This window comes from Frieseomelitta varia, unplaced genomic scaffold, assembly GCF_011392965.1.
Source record: "Frieseomelitta varia isolate USP_RPSP 00005682 unplaced genomic scaffold, Fvar_1.2 scaffold_462, whole genome shotgun sequence".
Classification (NCBI taxonomy): domain Eukaryota; kingdom Metazoa; phylum Arthropoda; class Insecta; order Hymenoptera; family Apidae; genus Frieseomelitta; species Frieseomelitta varia.
Genome location: NW_025110215.1, coordinates 577,484 through 593,545, shown reverse-complemented (window position 1 = coordinate 593,545; position 16,062 = coordinate 577,484). Strand labels below are relative to the sequence as shown.

At 41.5% G+C, this 16,062-nt stretch overlaps 1 protein-coding gene across 7 annotated transcripts in view; it reads left to right on the top strand.

The window, feature by feature from the left end:
* LOC122532625 (agrin-like) overlaps positions 1–13,841 on the top strand; it is a 437,045-nt gene extending 423,204 nt beyond the window's left edge. For 5 of the 7 annotated variants that reach the window (XM_043661541.1, XM_043661537.1, XM_043661540.1 and 2 more), the window contains 11 exons: positions 2,563–2,757; positions 3,423–3,596; positions 4,718–5,057; positions 5,233–5,460; positions 5,582–6,153; positions 7,203–7,614; positions 7,705–7,958; positions 8,664–8,757; positions 8,986–9,093; positions 9,506–9,680; positions 10,213–13,841. In XM_043661541.1, coding sequence (XP_043517476.1) covers positions 2,563–2,757; positions 3,423–3,596; positions 4,718–5,057; positions 5,233–5,460; positions 5,582–6,153; positions 7,203–7,614; positions 7,705–7,958; positions 8,664–8,757; positions 8,986–9,093; positions 9,506–9,680; positions 10,213–10,470 — 2,810 coding nt within the window. In that variant the 3' untranslated portion in view covers positions 10,471–13,841. The remainder of the gene's footprint in view (positions 1–2,562; positions 2,758–3,422; positions 3,597–4,717; positions 5,058–5,232; positions 5,461–5,581; positions 6,154–7,202; positions 7,615–7,704; positions 7,959–8,663; positions 8,758–8,985; positions 9,094–9,505; positions 9,681–10,212) is intronic. The other 2 variants (XM_043661539.1, XM_043661538.1) reach the window with 2 other exon arrangements.
* The last annotated feature ends 2,221 nt before the right edge of the window (positions 13,842–16,062 follow it).

Sequence of the window (16,062 nt, the reverse complement as noted above, 5' to 3'; positions counted from 1 at the left end):
CTTAAGAAACGGTAACGAAACGTCTCCGGCCCGAGACCGTTAAGCGCAGCTCCGCCATCAAAATAAATTAGCCCGCGATAGATTTAAAGTCGTTCGAAACTTCCAACGAATGCAGTATCGACTGCTTTTTGATACCGTCGCCTTTCTGCCTTCTATAAATTCACCGTTCAGGGATTCGACCGTCACGATAAATCTAGCATTCTCTTTGCGTCCCCTCCCGACCTGTGCCTCTTCAAACCCTTTTGTCTTTTATTCCTTTGAACTTGCACGTTAACTCGCGCGAACGTGTCACTGATAGTTAGAAAACACGAGAAACGAAATTTACCGAGTACAAAGGAAGAGACAATATATCGATTTTATAGTATAAGAAGTCATTCGCAGAAGATCATTCGATTAATTCAATCAACATAAATCATCGTAGAATTCGAAAATATCGTCGGACCATCGTGCACGCGTAGTCGATAGGCAACGTGTCTCGGCGAAGAAGAAGAAGAAGAAGAAGAAGAAGAAGAAGAAGAAGAAGAAGAAGAAGAAGACGGAGAAAAGCACCCGCAGCTGTCGCCCCGAAGTATTCCACATTCACTGACAAAGTTCCCGGAAACGTCGGAATCTATTAAAGTCTCCTCCTGTAGGTTCCGTAACCTCTCACCCCTTATTTTCGATTGCTCAGCGCCCCCCCCCCCCGCATCCCCCCTCGAAGCTCCGCCTCCGTCAGCAACGTCGCCCAGACCCCTCTCTTCTCTTTGCTGAAAGTCAATCTCTTAAAAAGTTCTTTTTCCACGAAACTCGTCCTACAGAGTCAAACATAAATCAGATTACTTCGAGTACGCGAACCATCCCCTGACCCGCCTCAGCCTTCCTCGCCGCTGTGACCGTGTTTTATATCGAGAGCACGGGGCTTCGTTTTCACGGACTGCCGACGGAGTGCTACGCACCAGGATTTTGCAAACGAACGAACAAACAAACGAATCCACGGAACCGTGCACGGTCGACGCCACATTCAACTCCGTGAATATTGCATATCGCAATTTCTTCGATGTTGCTCGCGTGATCTCTTAGCAGCACCGGAAGAAGAACAGATATCCCCGTTTACGTGACGCGGAGGTTTGTTTAGGGTGCGTTTGATCGATGTAGCGGACAAAAAGGGTAAGACCGGGGCCGATTAATTATTTCGTTCGGGAGGAAAGGTTGGAGCGGTTTCAGGAAACTCCGAACGGTCGAAGAAATCATCTTGTGCGAATGTTTGTTCATACGTTTTCGTGATTCGTTTGCTTCGCACTTGAGTTAATTAACCTTCCCATCAATTTGTTCCAATTTTACGAAAATTCTACTTCGAGCAGCTCGTAGAGTCTTGTCTGACGCTTGTTTCATCGTCGTGGCACGTACATAGTGAATATAACGACGAGCGACGGAGAAGACGTTCAGAGTATTTAAATGAGCCGTGATCGACGAAGGGTTCGCGAGATACGCGATTATATAATGCGAGCTCGTTCACCTTTGAACTCGTTAGCGGCAATTGTTCGTTCGCGGGGATCGTTAACGATTCGAGAAAGAAATAAACGCGAAGCGCCGCTGGAAGTAGCTGCGCGACTCGTCCTGTTCCACCTGTTCCCACCACCCTCCGCCCGCCACCCACCCAACGCCAATTCGAATTCTCGACTTCATGAAAATTCCACGCTTTCAGCAGATAAATACGAGGCTAATACCACTCCGGGGATTCTTCGGTACTCTTTGTAAAATAAACAGGGAAGGGAATGAAATAATGGAAGAGCGCAAACGGTAACGTCGATAGAGCCGGCCCCCATTCGTCGATGAAAAGGCCAATCGTCGAAGCCGATCGGGAAAAAGAAACGATTCTCTTTCTCTCTCGATTCGTAAATGTCAACTCGTATTTCCGTCAGAGTATTTCTCCTCTCCGCCAATCGTCGGACTCTTAAATTGACTAAATCTACTCCCCTCGCCCTCCTCGCGCCGCGATTTTCCCGAAGCAGAAAATATTTCCATGAGGGGCAGGGGAAACGACGGAGAAGCGAGCTTCGTTGTCGGTTTGTCTCGCAGTCGATAAAAAAGTTGATTATATCGAGAGGAATACGATCGGCGCAGCTTTACGGAAGGGGTAAACGTTTTAAAAACCGAGAGTGGAAAAAAAAGGAAAGAGAAAGAGAAAGAGAGAGAGAGAGAGAGAGGGAGAGCGTACAGCGAAAGTCGTCAATGTGAAATAATAGGAAGCAACGCTGCAATTGGAAAGTAATTAAAATCCCATCAAGCTGTCTTCCGTTTCTGTTGTCCGCTCAGAGTTCCTTGTCTCGATGGAATTAACTATCCGCTTTTTATCATTTAGAAAATTCACAATGCAATTCTGCAGCGGGTATTCTCTGTATCCGCTCGCCACGTTGAAATCGTTCGCCGAGTTGTATTGCGTGCGTTGTACGAAACTATTGCGTTTCAATAGAACTAGTCGTTATCAATGCAAATTCGTTGCTCGTCCAAGACGCGTTTCTTCTCCGACTTATTGTTACGAACGAAAGCGAACAGCGAATGAAAGATTGGTGAAATTTTCAGACGATCCAATGGTGAACACGGACTTCCCCGTTAAAAGGTACACGGCGGTGCAGTACACGCAGCCAGCGGCCGCCATTTCCCCGTTATCGAAATCCACGAGGCATCTGTTGGTGCCGGAACCGGATCCACGCTACTATTACACCCACAGGGCGCATCAAGAAACCATCACGATCGACAGGGACAATTTAAAGCACGGTAAAAATCGGAGCCGAAATTCCATTCCACGCCGGCTCGCGGCGATATTTCATCCGATGTTACGTATCACGTAGCGGCCACCGCTGCTACGAAATCCAATCTCCATCGCGCCTTCTTACATTTCGTTTTAAGACGAACTTACGCGTTCCTCCTCTTGAATTTCATTCTTCCGAATCGCCGTAATCTACCTGCATCTACGAACGTGTCGATCCGATAACGAAATATTCGATATTCCCGGGGAATTGAAGTCAGTTTTAACGAAACGAATCTACACGCGCCATTTTTATCGGGAGAGTCGGGAATCGTTTCGAAGATTCGAAGCTTTTAGTGACCATTGTGCTTCGTAACTATCGTCGTCGCGACAGTAACGTTCGCAGCGTAATTAATAATTATAAATGGCGTCAAGATAAATGCTAAGAATTTACGTGTCTGCGCATTCGTCGTGCCTCTCTGTGTGTGCGTGTATATGTTTGCCTGTGTGTCGCTTCGATTCGTGCACTGCCAATCGTGTATCCTCGCGGCGATTAATTCTGGATCAGTTCAGCGTTCGACGATCGGATCGATGTCGCTCGGAACAACGTCCGCAGTAGAAGCGCTGTTTTCCTCCGATCAGATCCGATCGATCAGACGTCGATTTGATTTATTCGACCAATTTTGTTCCCTAGGTGTGGCGGCGGCGTACAGGCCAACCCCGGCGACGATTCGCGTGGTCACCGCGTTGCTCGGCGACCTCTGCACCGACGACAAGGATTGCACCATTCCCAACAGCGAGTGCTCGAACGGCGGCTGCATTTGCTCGGAAGGATACGCGGAAACCAGCGACAGGCAGGAATGTTTCGGTAATTGTTTCGACTTTGTCCATTCGACGCCCCGTTCTTGCAAAGTTCTCCCATTTGTTCGATCGATTTGATTTTTTCCTTTAACCCTTTCGTTACGAGCATCTATTGGCGAATATCACACGTTAGAAATACACTTTAGTCATCAAAACGAGAAACTTTTTCTATTTTCTTCCATTCGAACAGTGGAATAATTGCACGATGAGAAATTACTGTAATAAAAAAATCAGTCTTAATCCATTCTAATTCGGAAAGAATTCGCTCAAAACTTCAAGGTTAGATTTGTAGAAATCGCGACTTGAGACCCCAATTTGTAGTAATTTTGGTAAAAGATGGTTGTTTAATAAAGTTAAAAAATAAGAAATTTCGTTTAATGATGATTTTTTTTTTCACTGTTCTCTCTTAATTGCTATATTTACTCGCTAAACTCGCTCTCAACTCACTCTATTCTCTCTGAATGCTCGAAACTCACTTCTTCCTCATCTGCACAAAAATTCGCCATTCATACACACAAACGCATCCATACTTTTAATATCTTAAATTATTACCATAAACATTCCCAAGTCTCAGGCCTAACTTTCTCTACAGTGCATGGTACGCCACTTGGGACATCTGGCTACAATTGTTGGGCACTGGACAAAGTTTTTGGCCCTTTCGCAGAATTTGCCCATCCCACAGATTTTTGTTTGAAAAATTAAAGTTTATTTTTAAAAAAAGTATTATTCCAGGCCTTTGCCAAAATGTTATCAGGAAATCAAAAGAAGATTCTATTTCGTATGAATGGATTCGAAAAATGATTCGATCGAAGTGTATATAATTTGGTCGTGGGACCTCGTTCAGTGGCGACACTCCGCGAAAGGGTAAATACGTCATAAAGATATCGAGGTAGAAAAGTAAAGAAAATTATTTTAATCTTTCTGAAACAATAACTTAACCTTTGCGTAAAATATTCTGCATTCTTAGAAGAATGCGGAAGAAATTAAGAAATGGAGTGCGATTCGAGAGAAAGAAGAGGGTGGAGGAAATAAGCGGAGGGAAAGAACCGGTTTATTTTTTTGGCCTTTGCCGAGAACTCGCGCCGTTTGACGACCAGAAAGAGAAGAATCTAATTGACCTGTTTCCAGCTAATTACGTGCCTGTTACGCCGACCGAAGAATTCCGTGCTTGCCTGTCGTATCCGTGTCACCCGACGTCGACGTGCCTCGATCTGCCGAGTGCGACGTTCGCTTGCATCTGTCATTCAAATTACACCGGTCTATTATGCGACGAGGAGATCAACAAAAGGGATTACGAGGTGCCGTCGTTCGACGGCAAAAGCTACGTCAGGATGAACAGATTGAAGGCTTACCACAAGTTCAGCGTCGAGGTTGAGTTCAAGACGTACGCTGACAACGGGATTATACTTTACAACCAACAGAAGAGCGATGGCACCGGGGATTTCGTCTCGTTAGCCATCGTCGACGGGTCTGTACTTGTTATCTTCTGAATTAGTATCGTGCAGTTGCTTGTATTAATAATATTTTGATGGACATTATTCCTGAAATGATCGTTTTCCAATTTTATTACCGAGACAACAATGGATTGCTTTCAATTGAGGAATTACTTAGAGTTTCCTTTTTCTCTCTTTCTTTTTTTACAGACACGTGCAATTTCGATACAATTTAGGAAATGGTCCTGTCATCCTGTCCTCCCCTGAAAGAGTTACCATGAAAACATTTCATCGAGTCGCGGCGAAGAGATACCACAAAGACGGCGTTCTGATTTTCAACGACGGGGAGGACGTCGCCGGTCAAAGTCAAGGGATGTTGAAATCGCTCGATCTCAACCAAGACACGTTCGTCGGAAATATGCCAACGAATTACTCCAAGTGAGTGTTTCCCTCCAAAATGACTTACTCCAAACTGACGTTCTCCCATATTCTGAAATATAGAATTCGGTAGCAACCTCTGTTAAATTTTAAAATTTAACAACACCATCTATCCGTGCAGGGTTTACGACAATATCGGCACCAACCACGGTTTCCTGGGTTGCATACGAAAACTAAAGATCAATCGGAACTTCGTCGATCTCCACGTGGGCCGCAACAAGGAGATCTTGGAGACTTACCGAGTGAAAGAGTGTGGGGAGAACGCGTGCGCGAATCTGCCTTGTCAAAACGGTGCAACGTGTCAGCCGATCTTCGAGGAGGATCGGTGCAACGGCCGCGAGTGCAGAAGAATGCAGAAACGGGGAAAGGGCAAGAACGGGGTGAACATCGTGAGATGCGAGGGGACCCATTGCACCTCGATCGATCAACGCAGGTCGAAGAAAAACGCGAAGAAACGTTACGACGTCGATTACGAGGGCAGTTTCGAGCATGGTAACTACGCGGTGGAGCAATTCGAACCGCCTGATTACAGATGCATCTGTCCACCGCAGTTCACCGGTAGAAACTGCGAGGAGTCCTTGGATCCTTGTATAGGCGAACCTTGCCAGCACGGTGCCACCTGTGACATCCTGCCGCAAGGTGGTTACGTGTGCAAGTGTCCACCCGGCAGAACTGGAGAACATTGCGAGAACCGTGAGTAAAAAAATTAATTATACATTAATTATCGGTACGTTAACTCGTTGAGAATCAACTGGTCGTAATGTTACAAGTGACTTCGACTTTTTAAATTTTTCTATTTGAAAGATTAACCACTTGCGCTGGACAACTGATTGCGGACCATAACGAGTGACCAAACCGTAAACAATAATTCGTCGCTTTCTTTTTGAACTCGTCGGTATGATATCACTACTAGAGAAGTAATAAATTTATTATTTGAATATACTTAAAACTAAGGAAATATTGCAAAATCCTCGACGTGCAGTGGCACGTCATTCCAGCGCAAGAGGTTAAAAAATATAAAATTACAAAATATGTAAGAATCATGTGGTTTCAATCCCGGACGAGCCGCCAATATTGCGGGAATAAAATAATGCCAATAGGATATTACGAGGTTTTAAATAAAGTTTATTAAATAGAGATTAACAGAATAAAAGTCCTAATACGACAATGACAAAAATCATATTTCTTATCATCGACATATTCATTTACGTAAGTTCGGAATATAGATGATACAGCGTATTTCTACCTTATGACTTCTCGCAGTTTGTTTGTTAAGAGATATTTCTCAGATCTCCGAACTTTCCAGCCATTTACGTGATACTTTCCCTGCACATAATAAAGATCCAACAGAACAGCCATTTGCAGCTTGTACAAATCAGTATTCGAAACTCGTACTTGAGGGACTATAGTCCGTTACCTTAATATTTTAAATCCTAGATCTGGACAGCTGACACAAGCATTCGCAGACCTAGCTTTCGTTATAACAATTGCAAACGACACTCGGTAGGCGACAATTGCCTCGCTCTTGGACCGGAGAAATTTTACGACTTAGGTTCCCTCGAAAATTATGAATGGGAAATGGAAAGTATTGAGGAGAAAAATTTGGAATTTCCTTTCAGAGTTTCTAACACTGAAGAACAAAGAAGAACTGATTCTTAACGAGTTAAAAATTAGTAACGTTTCACCTCCGTCATGGGCAGAGTTTCCTTGTCGAATAATTGTTGTTGTTGAATGAATTACAGTCGACGCTGAATTAACGGAACTACTGATACCAGAAATGTCTGGCGACGGGTTTCTGGAACTGCCGTGCTTGGAGGGTGTAGCGAAAGCGTTCTCCATCGAGTTATGGTTCCTCACGCACGCCAGCGACGGTTTGCTACTTTACAATGGCCAATTGAACAACGGACGCGGTGATTTCATTAGTCTGAATTTAGTCCAAGGCAAACTGGAGTTTAGATTCAATCTTGGAAGTGGTATCGCCAATATTACTTCCCCGGACCCGGTTACTCTCGATACGTGGCATTGTGTCCGCATCAGCAGGCTTGGCAGAGAAGGCGTTCTCCAATTGGACGACGGAACAGTTGCCAGAGGACTATCCGGAAGTCCATTAACCGAGCTCAATCTGGAAATGCCTCTTTACGTCGGCGGTGTTAAGTGAGTTTCGAAACAGTTCCTCCTCCTTCGTTCGAATGAAAATGTATATTTTCAATGAGAGGCAGCGTATTATATTCCTTGAAATTATAGACACTGGCGAGAGGTTCATCGACTTGCCGGAGCTTGGACTGGATTGGTAGGTGCGGTGCAGAGGTTAATGGTAAATGGGAAAACTTACCAGAACCTAGCCGTCAACGTTACTCAACACAACACGGAAATCTACGATGGTTTACCGTGTCCCAGCAACGAGAATCCATGTCACAATGGCGGAGTTTGTCTGCCTCTGTTAAACAGCTATCTATGCAAATGTGCTACCGGTTACAATGGCCTTCATTGCGAATTTTGTAAGTATCGTTTGCTGCACATTGCGTGGATAAATGAGCCAGTACTAGTAGTAACAAGTGGACTGTGGATTTTTATGTATTTGTAAGAAACTTGGAAGTACAAACTTGCACAAATTGTATATAACAGGGTGAGTTACTCTAATATAGTAAACTTCTTTACGCATATTTCATCAATTTATGACAGTTTTAAATATTACGATTCTGTAAGAAATTTTATGCTCCTTTGACTGATAACAAAATTAAACGAGAAAGTAGTTATCGGTTGAAATTAATTCTTTTTTTAAACCAACACCGGTATTTTATTTTATAATCATCATACTAGAAAAATCATTCTCTGTATTTTTCAAAAATATTGTGTTAACCAATACAATAGAACAATAGAAATTAATGATTTGCACGATTATATAAACGATTGAGCATATTTGAAACATAATCGCAAAAATAAAGTCGATGCTTAGTTTTATGACATTAATTTAAAAATTCCTGTGCAAAAATTCTAATAATATAATTTGATCTAATAATACGATTTCTTATAATTTCTGCACACCCTTTTATATGCATTTCACATCAAGTACATATTTTACCTTACGCAAGGATATACGAAATATCTGAAGTGGAGTACTCGTTACATAAGAATTCGCAGTCTAGCAACAAGTAACTGATTTTGTATTCAAAGAATGTCTCTCTCTTTCTTGATACTTCTAGTCATGGGCTACGACGTATCCACGGAATTGTCGGAAAGACCAGTGCGCTTCAAGGGCGATAATTTCTTGCAGTTTAGGCACCGGAATGGAAGAAGGTAAACGAAATTGATTAACGCGATCGGGACGGGTGAAAAACGTTTTCTAAAAAGTTTCTATCGCATAATTCCTAAGTCACTGCATCTAACACCTCTCAAGGTACTATACCGAAATTAGGAGCACCAAGTTAGGTTGTTCAATAACGGTAGTAACGGTAGTAGACTAATTAGATCCTTCTTTCGATCAAAAGTATCACTAACCTTTTTTGATTGTGTAACACTGACTAGTACTAACTCGACTAATACTACCCTCGGCGAGTACTTTGAGGAGTCCTACTCCGACTACGACTTGGAGGAGGATGTCGACTACGATTACGACAGTTACGATTACACGGAGTAAGTTTCTAGGAAGAATAGCTGTGGTGTACTCGTTTGAGGGAGAGATCTCGTTCTCTGTGCCTGTGTACTGCCTGTATCTGCTACCTCATTCCAAACTAGAGACAATGTCAATATCATACCCTTCCGAACCAAATCGGAGAAACTTTCGGCGTTCATCGTTTCTCGAATCGATCGTTTCTCATTCGAGGAAGATGCCAACGATGGTTAACACAGTTTAACGAATGAAAGAGCATAAAAAATTTCAAAATTACGGGTCACAAGGTCACTAGGGTTGATATTGTACGATCTTTGTCCATTTTATAGCAATGCTTGTTTGTATGTATTATTACGTGTTTGTTCTGTGGCACTGTAGCTCGATGTTTAGTACCGAGCATAGTGAATTGTGAATTAACGGAAACGATTATTTTAGGCGGAAAGGTCAACAGTCGAATAAGTTCGAGCTGAGATTGAGAACGACGCATCCGGATGGTTTGATCGCCTGGGTCGGAAGAGGGAAGATCGAACACCTCATCTTGTCGTTACACGGCGGCCAAGTTTTTCTTACGTACAAAACCAAGAGCGAGCAGATATCTCTGAATAGCAGGGTTTGTACACATTTTTTCAACTCAACTCGTTTGTTATTAATTTAAACGTTAGTTACCATCGATCAATAAAATCGTCAGTTAATAGACTGTAAACTTTATATACGAGTTTTAAAATTTTTGAGAATGTACTTGCCAGAAACCTGGAGAGAAAGTTCTTTTGCTTACTGAATGTCGAATAAGAAGCGTTATAGCGCCAGATGGATGCTAGATATTTAACCCTTTGACAGGAACTTTTATGTCGAGTCACACTCGACGTATTTAAATTGCCAATTAAATTGCAAGAAGGAAAAAAGAAAAAAATGGAGTGCAAAGGATTAAATCATGGATATTCTGTGTAATTTTGCATTTTTAAATTTATTATGAACGTATAAGGAACTACAGTCTCTTCACTAATCGCTAAATTATTATTATTACTAGTAAATTAGTAAATTTATCTTATTATACTATTATCTAGTAAATTTATACTATTATACTATTATCTGGTAAATTACTATTATACTAGAAATATTATCGATATATTTCTTCGACGCAGGAGCGAGTGGACGACGGCGTGTTCCATTATATCAGAGCATCGAGAAGGCGGAGGGCGTCGATGATACAGATCGACGACTTCGCCCCGGTGAAAGTGTCGACAGAGAGCAGCCTTTTAACGACGAACGGCAAGCTGTTCGTCGGCGGGAAACCAGGCCATCGGGGCATCAAGGGCTGCGTGTCGGACTTCGTGGTGGACAAACGGCGTCTTCAGTTGAACAGGCGGAAGATCGAGTACTGTCACGACAACGATGTATGATAACGAATCCCGGAAACGACGATTGTCAACGTGACGTCGCCACTGGCCACGCTCGTCGATTGGACGACGCTTCTGTCCTCGACGAGTTAGCACCAGCCTAAAAACCGACGAAGATGAACGCGAAAGGAAATCGTTCGGTGGTGTTCGTTTCTGGGGGAAATGGGAGGGAACGGGAACACACGGGGTGGCCTGTGGACGCGATTCGTGAGGAGAAACGAGGCGAAATGGAAACGAGATGGCGGAAGGAAACTGAGCTCGAGCTCGATGAGGAGACACGTGATTCCTGCCAAAGCTGTGCGAGAGAATTGACGAGGAATGGTTCGCAAAGGATCGTTCCGAAGGAAGGATAAATCGCAGATGCGATAACATCGGCAAAGCTAACTTGTACATTCATTTTTCGTTCGGGATGTATAGTATAGTAGAGAAACAGAGGGCCGCGGCGCGAACGACGATAAGAGAGGAGTATCTCGCGTTGAATGTTGAACGTTCTCACATCTAAGGACAATAATATATTTTTAAGGTGACGAGATTAAGATATACATATGAATACATACATGTATGTATAAAATTTATCGCGTATACGTATAAACTTGGGGGAGGGGTAGAGGGTTGCTTGTAAAGCAATCTGGGGTTGAAGCTGAGAACAGGAACAGCGGGTCAAGGGGGGTTTCCGGAGTCAAAACAAGGATAGAAAGCGGGCGTGAAAGCGGGATGAAACTCATCGATATTCGTTTAGACGTTACTCTGTAAGTTAAATATATCGAAGCACCTATAAATGTTTTACGATGCCAAGACTGATTAATGCGGGGGGGAAAAAATAGAGAGAAGGAGAATCGGGTGAGTTAAGATAAATAAGTAAGGCAAAAAAAAAAAAAAAAATAGTTAAAAGAGAAAAAAAAACCCAGAAAAAACAAAGCGATAAATCGGTGTTATGTTTGAGTGTTCGGTAGAGAGATTTTAAATGATTGTGCATTATCAGAATATAGAAGAATGTATTTTAAAGGACTTGTTGATTTACGCCAGTAGAGAAAAACGATAAAAGAGAAAAAAAAAGAAAAAGAACATAAAGATGAACGAATAAAATAATATACATACAATATATACATGTACACACACGGAACACACGCATAAATAAGAATTATAAGAACAGATACGCCGTACAACGTTGTTTCTAGGCAAGCAAGGCTTTTTACAAATGCGCAAAGGAATAGATATATATATATTATATTATTATGATTATATTATATATATAAATATATATAAATATATATTATATATATGATACTATATACAGATTACATTCCATACAATGCGACACTCACGCGATGAAAATTTTACGTAGGTACCGTGGTGAATGTGTATCGTCGATCGGTATCACGATCATCGATGTATCATTTACATTTCAATCCGGTACTAAAGAGAAAGAAACAAACAAAAATGAAAAAAAAAAAAGGAAAAAAGAAATGCATCGAGCTTGCCTCGAAGACACTCCATTTCCGTTCGACAATCCGCAACACACTTGCACCGAAATAGTTTCGCTATCCGATTCTAAAATGCTTACGAGCGTGACCACAGGTTTCTTCTTCATATACAGGGTTCATGGGAAACGCGCGCGCGGTCTACTGCGTTCGATTCAATTGTAAATGGACTAGAATCGAGGAGAGTAGAAGAATCGATGCTGCGTATGCATTGAACAGCCGAGAACGAAGTCTCGAATCGTTTCCATCGTGTGAGCAGTTTCTTCGACCATTCGAAAGGGAAATTCGATGGGAAATCTATCCAAAGACGAATGTATCCTCGTGATTCTCAATTCCGATTGATTCTGCCGACTACGGGAAACGATTCGAGACTTCGCTCATGGGACGAAGGGAAAAGAATAATAATAATAATGATGATACTGATAATTACAATGATAATGATAATATTAATAATAATAATAATAATAATAATTATATGATAATGTACCGCTTGTGTGTAATCGAGTGAGAAGGAGTGTCTGAATGACGTATGGTTGAGGAAATAGAAGTGGATACCGTGCCGGGATATACTACTTGTAAATACAATTAACACGTGCTGATCTACGAGTTGATTATCTATCGTTTTACTATCATTGTACTAAAGCTCGCGTGATCGCGCGCCACCGTGCGTAAGTCGGACCTAAAAACGGAAATCGTCGGAACGACCTAATTACAAATCGCAATGATTCATCGAAGCAAGCCTTTCTCGACGAATTGTTTCATTTCTATTTTTTCAATTTCTTTCCCTCCGTCGCTCGTGAACCAAAAAAAAAAAAAAAAAAAAATGAAAAAACCAGAAAAAGAACAAATACCTGCGTCAACGTGTTCTTCCCCCCGCTCGTTAAATCCGCGTTAATTATCGCGACGAAACGTCGAACAGAGCCTAAATTCGAATAGTTAATGGCGACTGCTGATCCTCGGTCGCAGAAAGAGACGCTATCGAAGACTTTTCACGCGTGTGCTCGCCTCGTCGAATATTTCCAGCGTCAGCTGGACGTGTTCTGATCGTTTCATTTGATTTTCAACGAAAACGGAACAAACTTAATCATCACTTGAGCGTCGAGAAACGAAGGGACGTCGTAATTTTGAAGCTTGTTTCTATTTCCAATGCATCGATTACGTAAGTAGTTTCCAGATACATATCTTTGACGTGCATAAGTTACAACAGATATATTACAGATATATTACATTTGCCGGGCAATTATTGTTGTTATCGGCGTGTAAATAGCGGCCACGTCCATCTGGAAATAATCGACGTTGAGCACACGTTGTAATTAACGTGATTCTACAAAGAAAACGAGCGTCCATCGACCAAACATTTTGCTCAGTTGTTTGAAAGAATCGCGTTAACGACATTCTCGATACCGCCGCTCGGCGATTTTTTTCTTCTTTTTTTTAAACGTATCTTTTCTCAGCATTGCGTTCGTTCGGAAGGTACACGCTTATATACAGTTTTTATAACGAAACCGCTTTTTCCCCCCCATCCTCGTGGACTAATTAATAACGTTTGAAAGCAATCATATCTTTTTCATATCTGTCGATCTAATGCGATCGGTGGGCGAGGAAATTGTGTGCAAGAAGGGCAGCTGCCCGTTTTCACGAACAATCGAAAGCCTTCGACTATTAACGAAAATTGTTCCTCGTCAGCGAGAATTCGAATTGATCGCGAGCAATATAACGTCACATATCCTTCCTCTTGAAATGTGATTCTTTGTATTCTTCCAATGAATATCGCTGTTATAACATATCGAAACGAATAATTGTGGCCAGTAATGTAATTTTTCTCCCGAGAGACGAAGAAAGGAAGAATGTTTCATTGTAACGAGAGTTAAGAAAGAAAAAGAGAAATGAAGGAAAAATCTATTTCGAGTTTTAAAAAAATGTTGCTTTCACGAATGTAATGCGTTTTTTATATATTATACATACATATATATATATACATACTCACGAAGAAGAAAAGAGGAGAATTTAGATTCGAAACATGTTACAATTGTATTTCTATCGGATGATCTATTTGAATTTGTAAGTGAAGAAGGAAAGGTTCGTAGGTTTCGTTTATACGTAACTTAATTACTAACTGTAATTCCGTTTATACTGTAACTTAATTACTAAATTTCGACTTTTGTAACCATTCTTTGCTACATATCGAAGGCGTTGCATCGTTGCAAACGTATGTAAGAATAATAATGGGAAAGAGAGGGGAATATTCTAAAAATTTTTTATGTTAATATGTCGCGTGAACCGTCTTCTCATTGTCGATCGATATTACCGAACCGCGGTACTTCGTTTCTTTCCGGTAAATTGCCTGTTACGATCGTCGTTTACGTGTGTCATTGTGAAAATTGCAATATATGCGATGCGTGCAATCTACGGAACGGTACAAACTAATAAAACCAATGAAAGGCTCGACGAAATGAGGAGCTTCATGATGCTCGTATGACTCACGGGAACGGGAGCGCGTACAAACAAAGCAACGGAGCGAGGAAAAATTTCAATCCATGCCTGAAAATTACTGCCAACCTAGATAGAGATCACAGGATCGATGTTTTTCCCTCTAAAGCTTCCCTCGTCCCTAAGAAAAATTATAAACCGCGAGACGAAGGGAATCGGATTGCCCTTGCGAAACTCGGCGAGATGAAAATGATTTTTTTTCGGGGCTTTGCGGTTGCGCAACATCGCGTTCACTGTTCGTTTATTTCTAACGGAGAACACCTAATCGCAGGAGAGCGATCGTCTGGAATTAGTTTTTTTACTTTGATACCGTCTTTACTGCGACCATTCGCCGTTCGCTGACCTAAAGTATTTGTGAGCTACACTGTATTACAAAAAGTAAGCGTTGTAAAGTGACTGTATATACAAATATAAATTATGCGATTAACTGGCGCGTCCTTCTCTCATTTTTCCCGTAGAAAAGATTCGACGATCTCAAATTTTCTCTTAGACGATCACAGAAATTTGTTAAAATCTAGGGTCAATCGATTTTATGTTTAATTCGATTTCGCGATTAAGTAAAGTCTAAATTAAATCTAATAACATCAGACTGTTTCTAAATTGTTCTCGAACAATTTAGAAACAGTATCCGTTAATCAAGTTTACGCTGACAGTCAGACGAAATTATCCGAGGATTTAAGCAATTACTTGTCTCTATAGAACGCATTTCCGGTCACTAACGATATTTGGATTCCGCGGGATTCTTACACTCGGATTTTCCGATTCCGTGATTGACTTGTAACATGATGGCGAAACTCTGGAGATGTAGCCGGTGCGATCGATTTCGAGTTCATGAGCTTCACACTGCGTTAGAGTGTCTATTCTCCAGACACGTGTACACGGTAACGTCAGCCTCCAATCCGTAGAACTTGATGTTAACGATGTCAAACTAGTAGGACACGACAGCGGCGACTATAGATCCGTCAAATTTACATTGACGAAGATGAGAATTGACCCTTGAAGATCTGATGTTCAACGACGTCGTATCATACGATGGAGTTCACAATCACTGAAAACAGATATTTGCACAAGTTCGTTATTTTACGATCAGAACTAGAAACATGATATCTAAGTAGATACATAAACATCGTATTATATACTTCGTGAAATGTTTCCTGTCGCCAAGATGTCAAGACGATTAGTTAAATGAAAAGAATCATATTTATTTCTTACCATTGCTTAAATACTAAATATGGATCGTTCGGAAAACATTCTTTCAATGACTCTTCAATTGCCCCAATTCTCGCGGTTCTCCTCAGATGAGAGTCTGATTTGCAAACTTCCAGCCATGTACGTGATACTTGCGCCGCATTCAACAAAGATACTGGATCCAATTTACGTAAAATCAATTGAGATATTTCCAAAGGAAGTTCAGCAATGAAATCCACTTTGACAGGCTTCAACACTCCAAATTCACGAAGGTGATACTTGAGGAATTCCATTTTCCTCTCAGTGTCAGAACAGAAATGCTAGCAAAAATTTGAAACCTGACTTATATACCATAGTTTGTACTTTTGTACCTTTATACCTGGTTTATACCTGAATTGTACACTCGTCATTGGCTGTTCCGTTTCAAGACTTGGCC